The sequence below is a fragment of the Nomia melanderi genome, chromosome 6 (assembly GCF_051020985.1).
Source record: "Nomia melanderi isolate GNS246 chromosome 6, iyNomMela1, whole genome shotgun sequence".
NCBI classification, from domain to species: domain Eukaryota; kingdom Metazoa; phylum Arthropoda; class Insecta; order Hymenoptera; family Halictidae; genus Nomia; species Nomia melanderi.
The window spans coordinates 11,329,291-11,350,343 of NC_135004.1; the positions used below are offsets into that span (position 1 = coordinate 11,329,291).

Consider the following 21,053-nt stretch of genomic DNA (forward strand, 5'->3'; position numbering starts at 1 on the left):
AGGGGAAAAATTATGCATTTCTAATTTGCAATGTTTTTTCCGAGCCGCGCTGACCGTGCGGCCGAAGAAGCCTTAACGGGACATGGCTGGCAGCGTTTATGGTAGGGTAGCCTATTCAGCTACGCACGTGTAAAAAGTGTAAAATATTTTCGCCGACTTACAGACTTTAGGGTAGGCCTAATTGCCTATACCTAAACGTCTGTAAGCGGTCAATGCTATTTTCTACCAACGCTGCGAGCCACGTACCGCTACAGAGATGATCGCAGCAATCTTCTTGTACTCCCGTTCACCGCGAGAGAAAGACGTTCCGAAACCAGAGACGTGGGTGCTCGATTTGGTCGATTACAGATATCAATGAACAGATCAGACGTCGGTTGCATGTCGATTGCACGTTTATTATGTTCAATGAGAAATCAATGGCTAGCAGTATCCGATCTCGAAAAATTTGAAAGCAATGAAATAAAATTGTTGGAAATATAGTCACCGATTTCTTATTGCCATTAAAGCAATTTAAGAATAAGGGGAATAATTGTTCCTTTTAATTTTTGCATTATTAAAATTATTATATTCACGGAGAAATTAATGGCTAGCAGTATTTTCGGGTTCGATACCTTGCCTTATAAATATTTTATGGAGTGCTCAAGTAAAACTATTTACTTTTTAAAATCATTTCGAATGTTCAATGCTTTTAACACTAGATCTATGAGGTCAGAATGACTTATTTTTGATTTCTTCTTTTACTATCACCGAAAATGTACGGATACTTTTACGAAAAATGATTAACGAAACTAATTCAGATATTAAAAGACATGCATTTACTGAGATTTTGATTGACTTATATTTCATTTTGCCAAATACCTTAACAGAATAGGTTATTTAGACAATTCCCTGAGAAACAGTTGTATCTACACAATAATTGTAAAAGTAGGAGTCAGGAATAATTTTAGCCTGTCCGATGACTTTAGTGTTGAAACGAATTAGAAGTTCGTATTTAGTTCAAATGATTTATTTACTCGAACAGCAAGCGATCAGCGCGTAGTTTCCTTATTTTCTATTAAGTAAGCAATTGTTATATAATTCATCTTCATCTCTTGGAAGTTTTGTACGTTTCAAAGAATCTTCATCCGCAAAGGGTTAAATACATATATTTATTCCTAGTTCTCGATTACTCAAGATCCACTCTTTCATTATATACAATATAGTAACACTATATTATTTTATTGAAAAACTCAATACAGTTCATGAGCAGAGTATAACCGAAGTTTCCGTGGCACGGAACCTGTTAAGGACTGTAATATAAAATCGAATGCGCCCAGATGATACGTGTATCCCCTGTGCGCCCCTTACGAGGCATTCGTGAACAAACTGCGGACCAGGGTTCTGGCGAAAGGATTTCCTTCAATTCTCGTCTGAATTTCCGACGAGCTTACCCCGACTTCCGTGTCCCCGTGGACCGTGTCGTCGAGGGAGCGGGTCGCTTCTGCGAATGTTTATCGTCCCGTGTAATCTGCTTAAGTAGGAATGTAAATGCGAAACGTGGCCTGTTCGCAGCGTTCCGGCGTGAACGAGTCACCGGCCGAGATTGGAACGGGAATTGATCCGTTAAGGGACTCCTCTGGTTTAGAGACTCAAAAGAATCGATTTTCCTTTGTATTTTTTTTTTTTTCAATCTTCCCGCTCTGTGGAAAGTACCATCCGAACGGTTGCATCCGGTTCACGGAATTGTGGAAGTTATGGAGATTCAAAGGACTGGTCGTCGTTGGCGACACGCGAGTGCCGCGCGGATCCCCTTTTCGAAAGTACTGATTCACGTGCGAATAAAATGGTTCTGTTAGTCGGTCGAACGGAAAGTTAAAATTGTTGCGAACCGGAGAAACTTCGCCGAGGAATATTCTTTTACGTGTACCTCTTGTTTACGTTTGAAAGGTAAAGGAATGGGCGAACATTTTAGATCGAGAGATAAATCATTTTCTCTTGATTAAATAAACACGTGATTTTTCCTTAAGTTTACTGAGAGAACTTTGTAATCCTAATTGGATAAAACTTAATATTATTGTAACTGAATCGAGTGAATTTGATAGTATTCGTTTACTTCGATTTCCGCAGTTTTGCTTGTTAAATTGATGAATATCCTTAATTACGGAAAGGTTATAATAGTATTGATTATTTCAAGCACGTAATATCTTCATGCATATTATGTTTTTGATAGATATATGCGGATATATGTGCATAATCATTTATATAAATATATTTCTTAAAAGGAAGTTAGAAAATGAATGTACAGAAACTAATAAAGGTAAATGCCAATAATTAATCAGTTAAGATGATATAAAATAAATATACATATTTGTCTTACATATCTTATATAGAATGTTTATATTTATATAATCTTTATTGACTAATTAGTAAGTAAGTATAGTTACCTTATTTATTTTAAGGAAAGAAGGATATAAAAATATCCCATGCCCTATACTTCTTCCGTTTCACGTGAAACAATTTGTTTCAGAAACAACAACAACAAACTGTGTCGGACATTTTCATGCGAAACAAGCTTCTAGTTGATTTCCCCGCGACCTTTACCTCAAAATTTCATTTCAGAGGCCGCGGTGAAGGTCCAACGTCAAGACATCTCCATCGTCAGTCATTAACTCACGATAAAGTATGCTAGAAGGTCACGACTTTGACTCGTTCTGCTCTCGGTCGCGACGAGGGTAAATTTATTAAATTCCGCGTGGCAAATTTCCGCGGTCTTATTGCTTATTTCGCGGCCAAGTTTATCGCGGGGAACGATGAGCGCCGACGATTTTTCTTAAGTAAGCCGAGTCGGGCTGGAATGCTTAGAGAAAAAATGAAAATATCCTTATTACGTGATTCCAATTTTCAATTAAATAATTGTTGTGATAGAATGTTTTTACACAGACTATATTATGGACAGGAAGTCGAATTTGAATGTGAAGGAGATAGAATTTTATATTAGTCTGAAACTAATGGTTTCTTTTAGATCAGTTAGATATTGGACATTTAAGTATGAATAATATGTATAAAATAGATGATATACAATAAGATTGTATGTTATATCGATTGATACGGATTATGGGAAAGTTTCAAGCTCTGAAGATTTGAGGTTCTGGAATTCGAAAGTTTTAAACTTCCGAAACTTCAAAACTTCAAAGTTTCAAAGTTTCAAAGTTTTAATGTTTAAATGTTTCAATCTTTCAAAGTTTTAAAGTTTCAAAGTTCTAAAGTTTTAAAATTCTAAAGTTTCAAAGTTTCAAAGTTTCAAAGTTTTAATGTTTCAATGTTTCAATGTTTCAATCTTTCAAAGTTTCAAAGTTTCAAAGTTTCAAAGTTTCAAAGTTTCAAAGTTCTAAAGTTCTAAAGTTCTAAAGTTCTAAAGTTTCAAAGTTCTAAAGTTCTAAAGTTCTAAAGTTTCAAAGTTTCAAAGTTTCAAAGTTCTAAAGTTCTAAAGTTTTAAAGTTTCAAATTTTCATATTTTCATATTTTCAAAGCTTCAAAGCTTTAAAACTTCAAAGTATCAAAGTTTTAAAGTTTTCAATTCTATTATTATTGTTCCATTATCATTATTGACATATTTCACCACAAAATTTCACTGATATAATTACATTTCAGGTTAATTTGATATTTCTTCATTTTGCAATGACGAAAAGTTCCACCTACATTATGAACCTTAATAAAGACTGTTAACAAAAACATAGTCATAAGTGAATGGACGCCGAGTTAGTTCTCTATACAGTCTGCCAATCAATGGACTCGAATATATGTGACCTTTTTGAATTATTTATTGATATTTCCCACTTTGAGCGTAAGTAATTCCATTCTTTGCTACTTGGTGTTCATTATGCAATCTATCGACCTCACAGGAGATTCAGTCGGTTGAATATTTTACACTAATTTACAGTGTTTTATACCTTTGCATGCAACGTGATGCCAAACGAGTGTTGAGAATAAAGCAATTGATTCAGAGCTGTCATGACTCTAACCCGATTCTCATTATTCTATAACTTCTTCAGAAAATACCAGCTCTGGAGCAAATCCATTTGAACCCATTGCATAAAAAATGTATAATAAACAAAACTTCAAATTTACCCTCTTGCTGTATAATTTCCTTAAAAATCACTCCCATTAAAGACACTTTATCATCAGTAATTGATTAAAAGGAGAAAGAACTTTACATGCATTATGCGATAAGATTGATTCTAAAGCTTCTATGTCGGTAGCAGAGTAATTGTATTTCATTTCGTAACATAATAAAATGCAATAGCATTCGTATTGATTATATTCAGTATGGAGTTCTCATAACAAATCTGATATTATATTATTTCATTTCACTTTGTACTTTATTTTTCGTTCGATCAATTCATAGATGGATAAAATCAGGTTTTAGATTAAGAAATCACAGGAAGAACATTTCTCGAAAGCCACATCAATTTTATATATTGCCCTTTCATTTTTCATCCAAATCACATTTTTCCTCTGCCGCCTTTTCCTTATATTTACCAGTTCTAAGATAAATTCTAAGCAATAATAAAGCGGATATAAAAATATCTCGTTTGTAAGGAATCACAGAAATAATATATTACCGGGTACATTAATGTGCGTCTCGATTTACTATTCATCATTCAAATCACGAGTCAATTTCATCTTCTTTCATCTTTTCCTCACATTTGCCATTTTTAAGGAAAATATGATGTGGTAACAAAGCACACATTCTATATAAAAGAAATCATAAGAAACGCGTTTCAACGGCTACATCGATTTATATTCTACTCTTCCGTTCTCCATTCAGGCCACAAGTCAACACTGACCACCCGACTTCCACTAATAAAACCTCAAGTACTGAAAGGAAAATGAGTTCTAGGCAGTCGTTCCACCTGTTGACCGACCGTGCCGATTTTATTTTGAAAAAAAACCTTAAGAGATTCGAACCAAGACCTGTATGCTTTCTATGTGTGCAAGTAGATACTCCATTTCTTACTATCGTATACTTATAGAAGGGAATAAGTAGATAAACAAATTAGAAGTCTTAACGATCATGCCGATTTATTTTGATGAAAACCTTAAGAGATTCCAACCAAAATCTGTGTACTTTCTGTATGACCAGAAAATGTTCCCTTCAGTAAATACTCCCTTTCTTCTTGTTAGTTTTTATTTGTAAGAAGGGATAAATAAATAGATAAATAGATTAGAAATTTTAGCGGAATGCTCACGAGAGATCTCGTTTGTATGATTTGCACGAGAAGAGTGTCAATCGTCCGTTCGTTCACTAAGCACTAAACGTAAATTTGGAGATCTGGAGATTCACTTTCATTTTAGTTGATTTTCTCATAATTCTACTTCTAATCAGTTCCAACAGTTCTTACTGCTACTTTTTAATACGTCTCTATAGAATAGAGAACACAAACAACTGCTGCAATACTAGATTCACCGATCTGATCGACAATGTATCGTTCCAATCATCGACCGATCTTCTCGATTTTTCCTCCAAAAATCCCAAGGCATTTAAACCAAAACTAGCATGCCCTCGCCGAATACGCTAGTTCCTCTCCACACAATAGCGAACACAAACAACTCCGGTAATACAAGATTCATCGACCTGATCGGCGGAAAGGGCTGGCGCTTGTTCCGTGTTGAATCGTTTCGCCGGCGAGTACAATATTACGAGCCTACGACGGCTCGTTCGGCGAACGGTTTTGCATTATAGAACGCGCCGTGTTGCGTTCAACTTGCCGCCGGATAGAATTTTAAACGAGAGAGAAACTTCCGACCGCTCAGAGTCCCGCGATCTACATTTCCAGCGGGATCGATCGCCCGGAGAACCATCGGTCGTCTGAGGCCGCGTTCAGACTCGTCGCTTGTATTTTAATTTAGAACATTGATCATGGTTGTTTCGAATTATATCGAAACAATGAGTCGCGAAATCTTGAATTTTTGTGTTTTGTCTATAGGCAACCGCATTATGTGCCGGAACAATGGTTTAAAAAAATAAATGACCTTTCCAGGATTAGTTAACACGTTGACTGTCACGAAAACCTTCAGAGTAGTGCTTATTCTTTTGTAGCAAAGAGAAAGAATACCAGTTATTTATTAGTTAGTCAGACTGTCATCTAGTTATTTACGATGTTAAACATTCTCATTTGAAATTAGGTATCTGACAAATTAACGTTGTTTTCGAGTGATTTGGATGCTTCGGTCATCGGTGACCACCGTGGCAGTCAACGTGTTAACCTTTTAGCTACTGTACACTACTATAGTAGCTTTCTCTGTCATCGATAGTTGTATACATTACAGTCTAATCTAACGTAATTGTACACTGAAACATTCTATCAGTCGAATCGCAGTACTACATTGACGATGCGCAGACCGCAAAACTAGCCTTACAGAGGTATATTGAAACTAGTCCTGTCGTTCTTGAAAGGTTAATTGTTAGTTTGGTTAAAAAGTCTGGTCATATTTCTAAATGAAGTGTTTAATACTAGAATTACCACGCCCGTCAAAATGGCGAGTTTCAGTGTTCTTATTTCTCAATTATTGATACTTCGAAAGCGTTGAATATCCGACATGATTTGAAAAATAAGTAGTTTCACTTGAATACTGTAATTAACATATATAGAAACTGGAAAAAGATCTATTGTCACAATTTTTATAAGAATTACATATGAGTTTTGTTAATCGCTTGGTAATTCAAGTGTTAACACTTTGCCACGGCGGTCACCGATGACCGGAGCTTCCAAATTACAGGAAAATAATGATGACTTGGAAGATAATCGATTTCAAGTACAAATTTTCTGTAACGTTAATGATTAGATAATAGGGTAATATAAGAATTTTCATATCAAAGAAATAATAATTCTTGCTTTATTTCTTCGCTATAGAAAGAATAAGTGATACATAAAACACTGATGTTTTCCGTGGCAGTCAACCTGTTAAAGGAGAATTTTTCTTCGTCGAATTAAACTTGATTGAACTACTTACTTTGATCTACTTATATGTAATATTTATTCATGCGATATAATAAAAACGCCACATTGCGGAACGAAGTGGCAAGACTATTTGGTCGATACCAATGAATTCATACATCAACCCCCTATTACATTCTCGTTCGAGAACATAATTTCAAAAGAAATTATTATTTTCGATCTTCTACCTAACATATCCGATAACAGTTACAACTTTACTTCGGTTCTTCATAATTGTCTCACATTAGTCGAACCCGATATATAAGTTTAAATAAATAAGATAAATTTGAAATAAATATATACTCCTAAATTGGTAAAATCTATAACAGTTTCAAACAGTCATTTTCAAAAGCTTTCCACCCCGAAATAAATATACATTCCCGGAACCCACATCAAGTTCTCTTTCCATTTTCTTCGATTCGTCGCTGACAGATTCACGCCATTTTCATTCGCGTAAAACGAATCCGCGTGGACCGGATACGCGTAAATGGACTGACGGAAGTACCATGGCCTACCGCCTAAGTAACAGGTCGCGGTAACAAGTCTGGGCGCCGCCTTACCCTCTCCCCACCTCACCGATCTCGTATCGCGCCCCTCACCCCTTTCGACGCTTATCGATTCGCCCGAAGAAACTTGTTTCCCGCGTGCCGGTAAATAATGTAATCCCTCCCCACTCTCGTGGCGGCGGTCGTTCGATATTAATAACGAGCGTCTTCCATGATCGAGTATTTTTGATGGATGACCGGGTTGCATGCGCGTTTTATGCACCGGCCTCGTTACCTGCTTTACGTAACTTGGAAAATTTCATTACTTTCAGGGGAAGGATCCGAGTCCCGTTGATGCCTTAGATGGCAGTTACTAGTGATGGGATTAACTTCTTGCTCTATGAATTAATTTCGTAATTGCACTTGTTAGATCCATGTATCATTATAATTATATCGTTACTTATAGCTATAAGTAATTTTAGTGTAAAATATGTGAATCGAGAATAATATAATAGAGAATATAAGACACTAATAACTATGTTAACCCTTTGCACTCGAGAGGTGACTCAGTCATTTGATTTCATATAACAAAATTGGAAAGTGTTATATATAATATTAAGTTTTGTATAATGTGAAATATTTATATTAAAGAGGTTTGTTTCTTAATTGACGTATGTCGTTATTAGTTATAACTATAAGTAATTTTAGTGTAAAATATGTGAATCGAGAATAATATAATAGAAAATATAAGACACTAATAACTACGTTTGTTAACCCTTTGAACTCGAGATGTGACTCAATCATTTGATTTCATGTAAAAAAAATTAGGAAGTGTAATATAATATATTATTATGTTTTGTATAATACACCAATATGTGAAATATTTATATAAAATAGCTTTGTTTCTTAATTGACGTATGTTTCCTCATTAGTTCGTTTCAAATAGTGTCGTTTATGTCTCATTGGAAAGTGTTGAATGTTTCAAACGGTTAACAATGAAACAAGAAACTATTGTATATGCTAACGACACGACTTGCTGCCACGGGGGCTTCGACTCTCTCGGCACAGACACTCGACCAGACATTCACATTCAAAAATCATTCTCCACAATTATTCTTCTCACTCGACTCTCAACAAACTCTCAAACACACCCCTTCGAAGCCTAACAGGAAACCTTGGGCCTGCGACGTTGCGCAGGCCACTTTTCCTCGATCTAGGCTTCCCTCTTTTATGGCCATCCGTTCACACTCTTTCTCGCATTCACACCTCTTAAAAATATCTCAAAACTACAGTGGAAATTCTAGATGCTACACAATGCACTAGTGAAACAAAAAAATTCCATGCTCTTTCTATGCCTAGATTTATTCTGAACCATACAAACTGCTAACGAGAAAAATGTTTCACTTGAATTTAACGCATTGTCGATAACACACATAAATAAATCAATAACTACTTCGCTCTTCTCAACGAAACTTTCTTTATTTTACACTTAAATGTACGCTTTATGACTATTTCTTCGAAAAACAATGCAAATCGTTGCCTAGCAACACAAACACCATGCATACTTACAACACTCATCGCATTTAACACGTTGAGTGCCATGGAACGATGATTATTTGAAAACTTTCCTATATTATACGTAATACTACTTAATGCACTGACATTCAACAATTCAAACCTGCAGTGATAACAACCTAATTCAATTATATAAGTTGATATCACATTATCTTTTTGTATATTTTTCTCGGCAAAAACGTGCGGCACTCAACGTGTTAACGAATCTACTAAATACAATGTGTTAAGACAACTTACTGAATTTGTTTGTTGAACCATATTTGAAATCTTCTCCCCGAGTCTGGCACGATATTGTAAGGCAAGGGGTTAAGTTCAATACGTACTTCCTGTTTCGGACTATTTTTCGCGGTTTGCTTTTAACACGCTCCGCGCCGACGGAAATTTTAGTTGCATCTCGATTACAGAGTGTATTGATTTTTTAAATGGAATGTTAACTTTCTGCACTCGAGAGCTTTTCACTGGAAATATTCAATTGGAATCGAGCGATTGGACCGTGAGAATGAAGTGATTAGCGAAGCGTGTACGTGACTGTGTGAGTTTCTGCTGTGAATGCAAGGGACAGGGTGCAAGTGAAAAGGGGTGCGTGTGAAAAGATATTTCACTTGCCATGGGGTCACGGAGGTCCTAAGGTGTGCTTCGACGGTTGATACGTGTCAATTCTATCCTCCTGTTTGGTCTTAATATTCTGACCACTATAAAAATATTTATATGCATTCTCAAAGTATTCAAGCTTGAAATGAATTTTCTGAACCGTATTTCTTATCGTTATCGCTATACCGCGGATATTCATTCGTTCGTTATAATTTTCACTATACAAAACCATAGGGAATAAACGTTAAAATACATTTCCTCGCAATTCTTGCGTTACAATCGAATTCTTTCATAAAGAAAATTGCTTTCTATTAGATGTCAACCGTAGGAAATTTCTTCAAATATAAGTTCCACGAAGATCTAGTTCTCACTGTGTACAATAAAAAAACTGTTCGTTCTTGGTAGTAATTGTTAAGAGAGGAGAAAGGTGTTAACATTCAGCGAACCGCCCAAAACAATTACAATTATAACCTTTTTCATTAATTTGAATTGAACTCGTTCAACAGGTTTGATTAAAAATTGTGTTTTGCGAAAGTAAGAAGGGTATTTACTGAATTGCAGATATTTCCAGTTCGAGACTTCCCAAGTAACAAATGAGAAAATAAAGAAAATAAATAGCAATGCGTTGCCAGGGGAAAAGTAGGTGATCTCATTCGTTGAGTTAATTGTTAAGCAATATATTTCATCTTTGTGATAAAGATTATAAAATTAGTTCGAAATATTTTCTTTCTGCTCGAATTCCTTTTATATTACTAGTAATCCTGCGTTTCCGAACGACACTAAACTAGAGCACGTTTATATAAATTCTTCCCTTTAAATATAATTTATTGCGAAGGGACTCAATTACGATATAGGACGGTCGTAAATATAAAACTAAGTAGATTTTACACCGAAAGGATTAAATTTAGGATTCACATTGATCAAACACTTTTTTAACTTAAACTTTTTAATGTCTCATCACGTTGTACATCGTTTTCTTGAAAAATAATGTCTCCCAAAGAAAGAGAACAAACTGAAATAAAACTATTTCGAATGAGAATATAATTAAGCCGTTAATTTTGAAAATGGGTTAAGCCCATTAAAAAAGAAACTGTTTAAAAGTAAGAACACAGTGTATTGTAATTATTGTAGCCATTAACTTAATATTTTCGAAAAATGGACTTAAATTATTGAAAAAAGAAACAGCTCGGATGAACGTTTTGTAAATATCCGGAGATCGGAAAATCAGATGGCGTGAAAAAGTTTGTGAAAAATTTGAAAACTGTTCGTCAATTATTCTCCGTGACGCGACGCGTAAAATGCCGGCGTAAAAATGGCGGCCGTTATCAGGAAGCCGTAAATGTATCTCTATAGAGCCGGGTTTACGAGTCGGATCGTGTCGTACTAAAAAAGTTATGCCCGATAAAGTCCCACCTACGTGTGTTTAAGCACGAAAACTTTGTCGCCATACGTGATTTTTTATTGAGACTTGAACAGTCGCCGTTTACGCGGACGGAATACGAAAGTTACACACATATTGGCAGTGCTTAAAAGCGTGGAAGAGCCTATGGGATAGTCATCGCCGCCATATTATTTCTGTACTGTGCATGACTTTCCGCGATCTGATAATTTGAAATCAAACGTTCTAACGATTTGAATAAAGACATTTATTTAGTCATGAATTTTGGTTGTTATGTAATTTTGTTTGTGAATCATAATTCCAGTGAGGAAAATATAAAATGTTGGAACCTTGAAGTGCAAAAGAAAATTGTCGACTAATATTCTAATGATTTGAATTTCAGATTTTACTAGTTATTAATTTGAATTATGTTATTTCATTTGTGTGTCAGAATTAATTTTAATTATATTATTTCATTTACGCGTTACAATTCTACTAAGGAAAATATAATATGTTGAGTATCTTCAAATGTAATATAAAATTTCGATTAGTAAGATATTTAAGGATCAACTTATCTTATCTCACTAATTCTGGATGAAAATGATTTTTTACTGACCGGCATTTCTGTCAATGATAATACAAAGTTCTCTGGTCGTTATCAGACTGCATGAGTCAAGTTCGATTGCAAACGGATAATTTTACGACCCAGTTATCGCAACCAGCTAAACAGAATTCAATGTTTCCATGAAAACGTTAATGTGTATTAAACCAAAATTCAATATTTGAATTATTCGAGCTGTTTAAAGAATTCCGCGAACGAAACCTTTAAAAAAATTATTATGAATGTAAAATGCAAACTTTCCTACATTTCTGCCTTCCCTTCGTTTTGCACAATAATTCCATAATAATTTTGTAAAAACATTTGAAACTCATATTCGTTTTAGCTTTCACAACGAATAATTCTACAGAACAAAAGTAAATAACAAATTATTGTCAACTGGGTATTCCGAGAAAATTATTATCATACTGAACCGAAAAATGCATACTGTCATACATTTCTGCCTTTCTTTTATCTCGTTCAATAATTCCAAAACAGTTTCGTAAAATAATTCGAAACACACATTCGTTTTAGTTTTCACAACGAACAATTCCAAAGAACAGAAATAAATAACAAATTATCATCAACAATGAATTTCGAGAAAATTATTATCATACTGAACGAAAAATGCATACGTTCATTCATTTCTGTCTTTCTTTTATTTCATCCCATAATTCCAAAATAATTTTGTAAAATCACTTGGAGCACACGTTCGCTGCAGCTTTTGCAACGAACAATTCCGGGGAAGGCAAAAAAATTAAAAATTGCTGTCGATGGCGGAGTTAAAAATAAACTTTCCGCCCGCAAGAGGTAAACGAAAGGTTAAAAAAAAATAAAGGAAGGAAATATGCGCGTATCGTTCCGTTCCACACTGTCAGCGTTCCATCTGTTCGCGATTCGCGTGTATACGGTGTGCGTTTCGGTGCTGCGATATCTATCGGCCGTTGCGGAGTCCCGTATCGATCCGAATTCCAGATTTTATATTCCCGGTCGGGATACGAAGTTTCTTTAACTGCGAGCGTACAGGCGAAACCGATAAGGGAGATAACGAGTTTCGATAAATCGTGTATCGCGCGGCAGCTTCGATTTCACGAGTCTTCGCGCATTGTCCTATGAAAATTTCAAATACGTCACGGCTCCAAAACGAACGGAACGTCCCTTGAAACTCTCATTAACCCATCGCACTCGAAAGGTGACTCTCAGTCAGCACTTGATTCGATACAGCGAAATTATAAAGTTTTATATATAACATTAAGCGTTTTCATAATGCACCAGTATGTGGAATATTGGAATAAAATAACTTCCCCTCGTAATTTATCTGTTTTCTCGTTAATTAGTTTCAAGAATATACAATGTTTGCAGTGAAAAGCTTTCGAACGCAACGGGTTAACCCTTTGTGACTAAGTGTTCGCAAATATCTAATGTTTCTGTTACTTCTCTAATGTACAGTGTTATTTCAATCTGCAAACACACTTGCGATGTTGTTATGACTTCAACGGTGGAAAAAATTGTTTCTTAGCGTGTCACGAAAGGAACAAAAACATGTTTACTTGGAATTTTTTTTAATTATTTTAGTACGTGTCTCTAAACGAGTTAATTTTACTCGATCTCTCTGTTGAGTTTCACATGGAAAATTTCCGGAAAATGCCAAATCAAAATGGAAATTTGATAGAAAAAATAAGAAATATTTACTCAATTCTGCGTTATTGTAATGTTTTAAACCTTGTTTAATTTAAGTTTAGTTTAAACATTTTCGTCTCCAACGGAAGTTACAATTATAATTACAACTATAATTATATAGTTTCTTGAAATAAGTTTTTACAATAGTTACAATTGTAATTATATAGTCTCGTTTCTCTTTCTCCACAAAAATTACTTTATTTAATTCTTTTCGTTTCATAGATCTTATCAATTCGAATTATCTGCAGTGGAGAATTGAAATCGTCCTTGTTTTCGCGTGAAATATCTGTGATATAAGCGGATTCGGCTATACGTGTTCGACAGAGTTCGAGCGTTAACAGGCCGACACGCGTGCAGAAAATTCTTCTATTTCCGGGAGCTTGGAAAAATCAATTTCTTTGTTCGTCGTTCGTATGGTCTTGTTTTCCTCATTGTTCGAAGAGAAATTTCATTTTTTAACAGAGGGATTTGACTTTTTGGGGCAACTTTAACGTTGCAACGGTTTAAAAATAGTGCAAGGGGAGAATGTCGTAACATTCCTATGGAATGCACAATCTATTTTAAATGTTTTTCGTCTGTCATATGAAAAATAATTTTTTAATTCTATGCTACTAATTAATTTTTATAAAAACAAGTTTAGTTGATCTGTAATATTTAAATATATCTTCAAAAAAAATAACTGTCACGTTAAATATTGGTTTATATAGTAATATAGTAAATAATTTAGCTAAATATATACATATATAATTATTAATAACATGACGTTATTTCTTCCCATAATAATATAATCATCACATACATTTCATTAATTATTCGCATCAGTATTTTCTGCAGCAATTATTCTAGAAAGTATGCTCCATTAATTACTAGCATAAAATTGAACGAACATAGAGTTATCAATAATCAATAAAAATAAAATCAACAGTAACACAGATCACTGAGTCGCGATTAACCCTTGCTACAGACTTTCAACCCTTCACAGACAAAGATTCTTTGAAACATACAAAAGCTTCAGCGGATGAAGCTGAATTATCTATCAATTGTTTAATTAAATATAGAAAAAGGAAACTACGTGTCTGTTGCTGAGTAATTAAATCATTCGTTCGCGACTTAGTCTTCCAAATATAGAAACGTCATCTCGAAATGTCGACATTCGTCGGCAAATGGTTAAATCTGTGTCACTGTGAGCAACGAACGATGAAAAGGCAATCTTTATTATCGACAAAACCCATGTTTCACCTACACTCAGAAAGGCAGTTATCTTCATTACTCCGTCGATGATCTGCACTTTAACCAGCGACAGGATAAACTGGGCACATAGCTAAGTCTGTGGTCTACGCCTCAGTTTGTACGTCGGTAAAATGGTTGAGATCGTTACCGACGTCACGTCGGTATTAGCACCGACCTTTTCTACTTGCCAGTCGCACTTTATCCTTCGTGTACCACTATCATCGATCAATTGAAATCTATCGCAGGTTTACCATGCGATTCTGAATTATCGAAATCTGGAAACTATAATTTATTAACGAAACAATGTTTCAGGGATTATAATATTACGAACAGCTGTTATATAACGGAAGATAACATTTAAATAGCTGCAGCAGTGAAGAGTTTCGAGCACTCTTTCCACTTGCTGTTATCGATAACAATTAATATGAGTACCTTTTTTTTTAATTGTTTCTTTATACTTGTACAATGTACAACCCTTGAGCTTAACGTCAATAGCTCGGTTTAGTCAGTTTACGAAAAAGGTGCAAACATTTTAAAATAAAGGCTAAATATTTTCTGAAGCAGCACCTTCGTTAATTTTAACTACGAGTCGTCACTGTTTTCGAGGATCCTATGAAATCAATATAAAAACTCGGGGACAGTTTAAAGAAACCATAGGAATTCGGAGAATCATCCACGTTTTTCCTGCATTTCAGTATAGAAACCTTTCACGCGCATGACACGGAGATGGATTGTGCCTCGATATTTATTTTGCGGTCGTTGCACACATGGCGTTCGCTCGCGCAGCCAGATTGGATATTAACTGGACACATAGAAACCTGACATGTTTGCAGCACGCGTGCACGGCCTTGATGGATGTCAAAACCATTATCGATGGTTCCATTTCATGGTGAATCTCCGACACTAAAAATATGTTTCTCCTAGCGGTGATCTTCGGAAATCTGATCAACTGACCCACTTGTTTCTTTACTTTACTTAATCTCGCGTGTTAAGAGTTTTAGCGATGATTAATTAATTTTTAAAAGTGAATGATTCAGGTAGAATAGTATGTTTGCCGAAGACGTTAAAAGAAACTTTTGGAATACTCTAACTTAAAATTATTTTTTAATCGTTTTCCTTCAATGAACTTTCCGATTTTTCTCGTAATGATTGTAAAATTAATTTAGCGTAGAAGTTTTTATTAGGTTGCATTGGATTATTTATTAGAATATATTAATCAGTCTCTAATAGATTTCGTTAAATTACCTCTTGGTAGAAATAGTGGTAAAAATAGTGTTAACATTTTTGAAAACATACAAATACTGTCAAATAGCAGAGAACTATAAAACAAACCAATTAATTTCGTTATAGGACTTATATAATTTCAAGTGATTCAATTTAAGAGCCTTATAATTGAAATAAAAAGAAGAAATAATCGAACGCAAAGAAAATTGTTTCATCGTCGATGGCTTTATGTCGGTAGATGAAGGGTACACGAGGCGTTCGTTTGCCCCTAATTAACCGTTGACATTCATTAACTAATTAATGAATCACGTTGTCGAATAAATACTGTATCATAATAGGATTCCAGATGGATGCAACGAATCGATGCCTTGGGAACAGACTAACCAGTCCGTTGTTGCGTGGGAAATGACCTATTTCGCTGATTATATTATGCACAACTGATTATATTTTTAGAAAAAAGATAATCGACAAACTTTCTCTTTATGTGGTACTAAATTCTGAATAATGCATATTTTTCTCAAATTAATTTCTCCACGAATAATCGATAAAATGTTGAATCGATGCACAAATTTTGATGTTTTTCGGAATCATTCAGAACTGTTTCATTTCCATTTTTAAAATTTATACAAAATTTAATATTGAATTATAAATGTTATAATTCTGTTATACAGATTGCAATGAACACACCTCACGAGTGTGAAGGGTTAAAAATAATTGTGAGTAGTATTTAAAAAGATATTATGAATAATATACGAACATTCAGGTTATCATGCAACACAATCGTTGTCTATTCATAACTCAAAACGTTCCACCATCAGTCAGCACGTTAAAATTGCCTAATCACGCGTAGTGATTGGAAAGCGGATTAGTATAAAGTTTCAAGTGTAAACGAGAGGTTAAAGGGGTGCGTAATTTTTCTAAATTCTAAATCAACACGTTCGAGTTACCTCGACGACGGAGTGTAATGCATGCGAAGGCGTGTGTGTTCCGTGCAAAGAGCACGGGTAATTAACTCGATAAAACAAACGACGGATGCTATTAACCCTAATACAAATAGCCGGATAATTACCTGTCGGTTTAAAATGTTCGACGTGCGCGCTGTGTATTGACGAGTTCGTTGATGAAAGGTAGACCCTTAACACTAACTACCGAGTAAGTAGAGTGACTCCTTTCCAACTTTTTATCAAAATTGGAACAATACGTTTTTCGAGTTTCGAAGGGTCTCCTGGCCTTTCTTTCTTTTTATATTTCAATTTATTTTGAGGTGACCACATTAACAGTAAAGTCATTAGTGATCACCAACGTTTCGGCACATTACTTGTTATTTAATAGTATTTAATACACAATACAAGACTTTCGGAATAGACGTAATTTAATTATTATGAACTGTATCTGTGCAAATACACCGATTTAATTGAAAATATTTAAGTGACAAAGGTTAAATAAATTTTGACTGAAAAATAATGAGGCATTATATTAAACTGAAATTCCACAAAAACACTCCCTAGTCATTTACCAAAATTTTTAAACAAATTTTAGTCGAATCGATTGAGCATTTTCGGAGTTATAACTAAAAATCTGAGATAGAATGATTTTTTATTGCGTAGGTTTAAAAAGATAGGGGGGACATTCTGTCATTCAAGGCTATCATTAAAGGTTAATCAATGGATTGTGCTCGCGAGAGTTTTTTTGCTTGTTCCGGTAACGTTTAAAGTTCAAACATTTTTAGCAAGCATAAAAATTAAAGAGAAAGAAAGGTCTAACGTGCAAAGGGAAGTGCAAAAGTTCTAAGGTTACAGTTCTTATTTAAAAAGATTTTCTGATCTAAATCCTCTAACACAAGATGTTCGAATACTGATTGTGCACTTATAAGCACACAATTGACATTCGTCAATTTTGATACAATTATCTGAAAAATTGTGATCGTATCAAATATAAATAGAAAATGTAGTGTTTCTATTCTAGTTATAATTAAATTAACGCTAGAACTATCGAGCATTCAAATTGATTAGTTCGTACTTTCCGTTATAACATTTTTTATTTCCAAAATGTTATGTTCGTTGTATTACACGTGTAATAAGAACACAAACCCTTATCGTCTTAAAGGGGTAGTTCTGCCTGTCTTATCCCTAGTACAAGAATAAATAATCTATATTAAAGATTAACAATGTGGCGGATGTTTACTGCAAATTCCAGACTTCTTTTCTTTCAATCATTTTTTAATAAACAAGCTATGATGTACCCATACATACAAATATCTTAGATCGAAAATATTTTTGATATTTTCATTTCTTTTAATCTTTAGGACATGTGTTTATTCCAGACAGGGTAACACCGAGAAAAATTTAATTAATACTTCAAAAAAGGTCATTACCAAAAAGTAACTAAATAAGTTATAAAAGCTGAAACTAGTAGTCGAACTGTTATTAAGAAACAAGTTCATGAAAATTAGTCATTTGTTATTCAAATATATGCAAATATGAAAAATGTATGATAGAACTATGTTGTGCATATTTAGCAGATTTGAAAATGACGTAGGATTAAGTGACTGGTGTTCTTTTAAAAAATGTAAATTGTTGTAGGTATACGTTACAAGAATCTTTCCTAAAAAATTTTCAATAACGCAGGATTCCGTTACCAGCATTCTTTTAAAAAAATGAAAAACGATGTAGAACGACGTTATTGTTGTTTTCTCAAGAAAATTGAAAATGACATAGGATTACGTTACCAGTATTCAGCTAAAAATTTTACCATCATTCTTCCGAGAAATAAAAAACGACAGAATTCAGCTGAAAAGTGTAAAATGACGTAGAACCACGTTACTGGTCGTAAATGTATTAACCCTTACGTACTTAACCTGGTACTCGAGTACTCAATTTGAAACTTCCTTCTACGTAACTTTAATCGGTTCTCGTGAAAACTTCACGGAACCGCTTAGGACCTCCACTTTCCGAATATTTGTGCTTCGAAAATAACGAGCTTATAGTGTAAAACATTTACATTGTACAGTAAATATATTAAACCAGTTAACCGTGCTTGACGTGTGTACATGTTATCTTCAAAATTAAAATGATATTAATTCTTCCTACGTTGAATTATAAATTTTTTTAGATTTTTTAGATTTTTTTAGATTTTTTAGAATACATTACGAATACATTTAAGCTGCGTTCGACCAGTATAAACTTCATTATTTAATTTTATTACGTGCACAATCAAAGTCTTTTGACACTACCCCCCTAGTTAACGGGTTAAAGAGTTTTTAGAGATTTAAGAATGTCTGGACGTAAAGGGTAAATATTCTAACAACGAAATATACAACGAAATGATGAACTTCAAGTTTGACGCTAGAATTTCATGAAACACAAACATTTTAGTTTGCCAACGCAAGGGTCAATACGCGTTTCACGTGCCACGAGAGTACCTGTGTTTCAGTTCACGTCCGAAATCTAGTTTACAATTCACTTACCCCAGACTGCACCGCGTAGTAGTTCTTTTGTTGTTTCTTCCAGCAGTTGAGCACGTGCGAGGAGGTCGCGTCGCCGGACTGCTGCAGCGGATCCTCCTGCCTCGGTTCCGGCCTCCTGGTGGTCGGAGGATCCGGCCAACGATCGAGGTTGCTCCAGTACTTCCCCTTCCGCTTCACCGCGTAATACCGGTACACGACGATCGTCATCGCGACGACCAGCGCCAAACCCGTGCCGGCGGCTGCCCCGAAGATTGCCGAGGAAACCATTCTGCAGCCTCCGGATTTCCTTTTCTTTCGTTTTTCTCTTTATACCTCTTCTAAATTGTCGGCGACGGTAATCGCAGGTATTTTCCTTTCCCCCGCCGCGTCTGCAGATAAAGAATTATCTCCATTAAGCGAGAGAAGAAGCAACGCTGCGCGAGCGGGCTCGATTAAATTATACTCGGACGCTCCGCTCTCGCTTATTTCCTCCCGGGAAATTAGTCGGAGTTACGGGGACCGACAAGATGGCCGCACGGCCTCGCTCGCCGCGAAGTGCGTGACGGATTGCGGATTGCGCTTAACATATTCGCGATGGGATACAGTTTACTAGTGTTTATAGGTGAGTATCGCGAGGGTATAATATTCAAATGGTTGTGAGTGTGAAATATATATTTGGGGCGCGTAGTGATTATAAGCATTGAGCGGACAACTCGAGAACAATTAGCGAACAAGCGTCACACGTGTTTTTGCGCGTCAAATAAAGGAAACTGTCTTCCAGAAGAGAAACAAACTCGAAGCTGACATTGTCATGCCAAACGTCAAATTTTCTTTCACACTTTAGTTTTACAATATTTATTTTATAACATTATAACATTTAGTTTTATAAGCTAAAAGTGTACAAGAGCAAGGGGAAGATTCGACTCATTTTTGTTATTGGATCAATTATATAACGAAGAACGTACATGACAGAATATGAAAAAGTGAGATATAAATAAGAAATTGACGGTCATGTTCATTCTCTACTTTATAGAGTTATATCTTCGTCGTACCCTTTCATTGGCGTTCTGCGTTAACGTCGAAGTAACGCGGTAAGGATTTCTGTTAGTGCAATTAATCCATTTAAACTTATTTTTCATGGAATAAGTAGTTAACGCTAATAATACGTTTTCCATTCGAATCGGTCGAATGTTTCATTCCATCGCGCTATGTGTATTTACCCAGCGCGTAACATTTAACGAACGTTCGTGGGGAGAAAAACCGAGTACTAAGTGAAACTGATGAATCCTAGCAACTGTGAAAGGTTAAACTTTAGTGGCCGACATTCGCGGCGAGAAATAAAGAAGTAAAAAATACAACGGACGAGTTTAATACGACTGCCGTTGTATATATTCCCGAGGTAACGGCCGAGTTACGATCGCGTTTACGAGAGCGAAGCAGAACGCGGTGCAGTGTTTAGCGCCGGTGCCAGAAGAGGAACGAGCAGGTGTAAACGTTCGATCTGTTAAGGTGGGAATATACGTGCTAGTAAAAAAGCACGTCAATGATGAGTAGTTCGTATGATATTGAGTAGGATGCTACTAAATAAGATTTTGCTAAATAGGACGCTATTAAATAGGTTGCTACTAAATAACATACTAATATATAGAATTCAACTAAGTAAGATGCTAATAAATAAGATACTAATATATAGAATTCTACTAAACAAAATGCTACTAAATAAGATACTAATATACAGAATTCTACTAAACTAGATGCTACTACACATAACGCTGCTAAACAGGATGCAGTATGAAATGTATGCATCTGTTACAGACACAGCAAGCTTTAACTGGCATGCATCTTGATCAGTGATTCGCGTTCATATTTG

General features: G+C 35.1%; 1 protein-coding gene across 5 annotated transcripts in view; it reads right to left on the bottom strand.

Moving 5' to 3' along the window:
* The window catches only part of Sytbeta (Synaptotagmin beta), a 229,780-nt gene that overhangs the window by 89,345 nt on the left and 119,382 nt on the right, over positions 1-21,053 (bottom strand). For all 5 annotated transcript variants that reach the window (XM_031978894.2, XM_031978895.2, XM_031978896.2 and 2 more), the window contains one exon: positions 19,205-19,572. In XM_031978894.2, coding sequence (XP_031834754.1) covers positions 19,205-19,471 — 267 coding nt within the window. In that variant the 5' untranslated portion in view covers positions 19,472-19,572. The remainder of the gene's footprint in view (positions 1-19,204; positions 19,573-21,053) is intronic.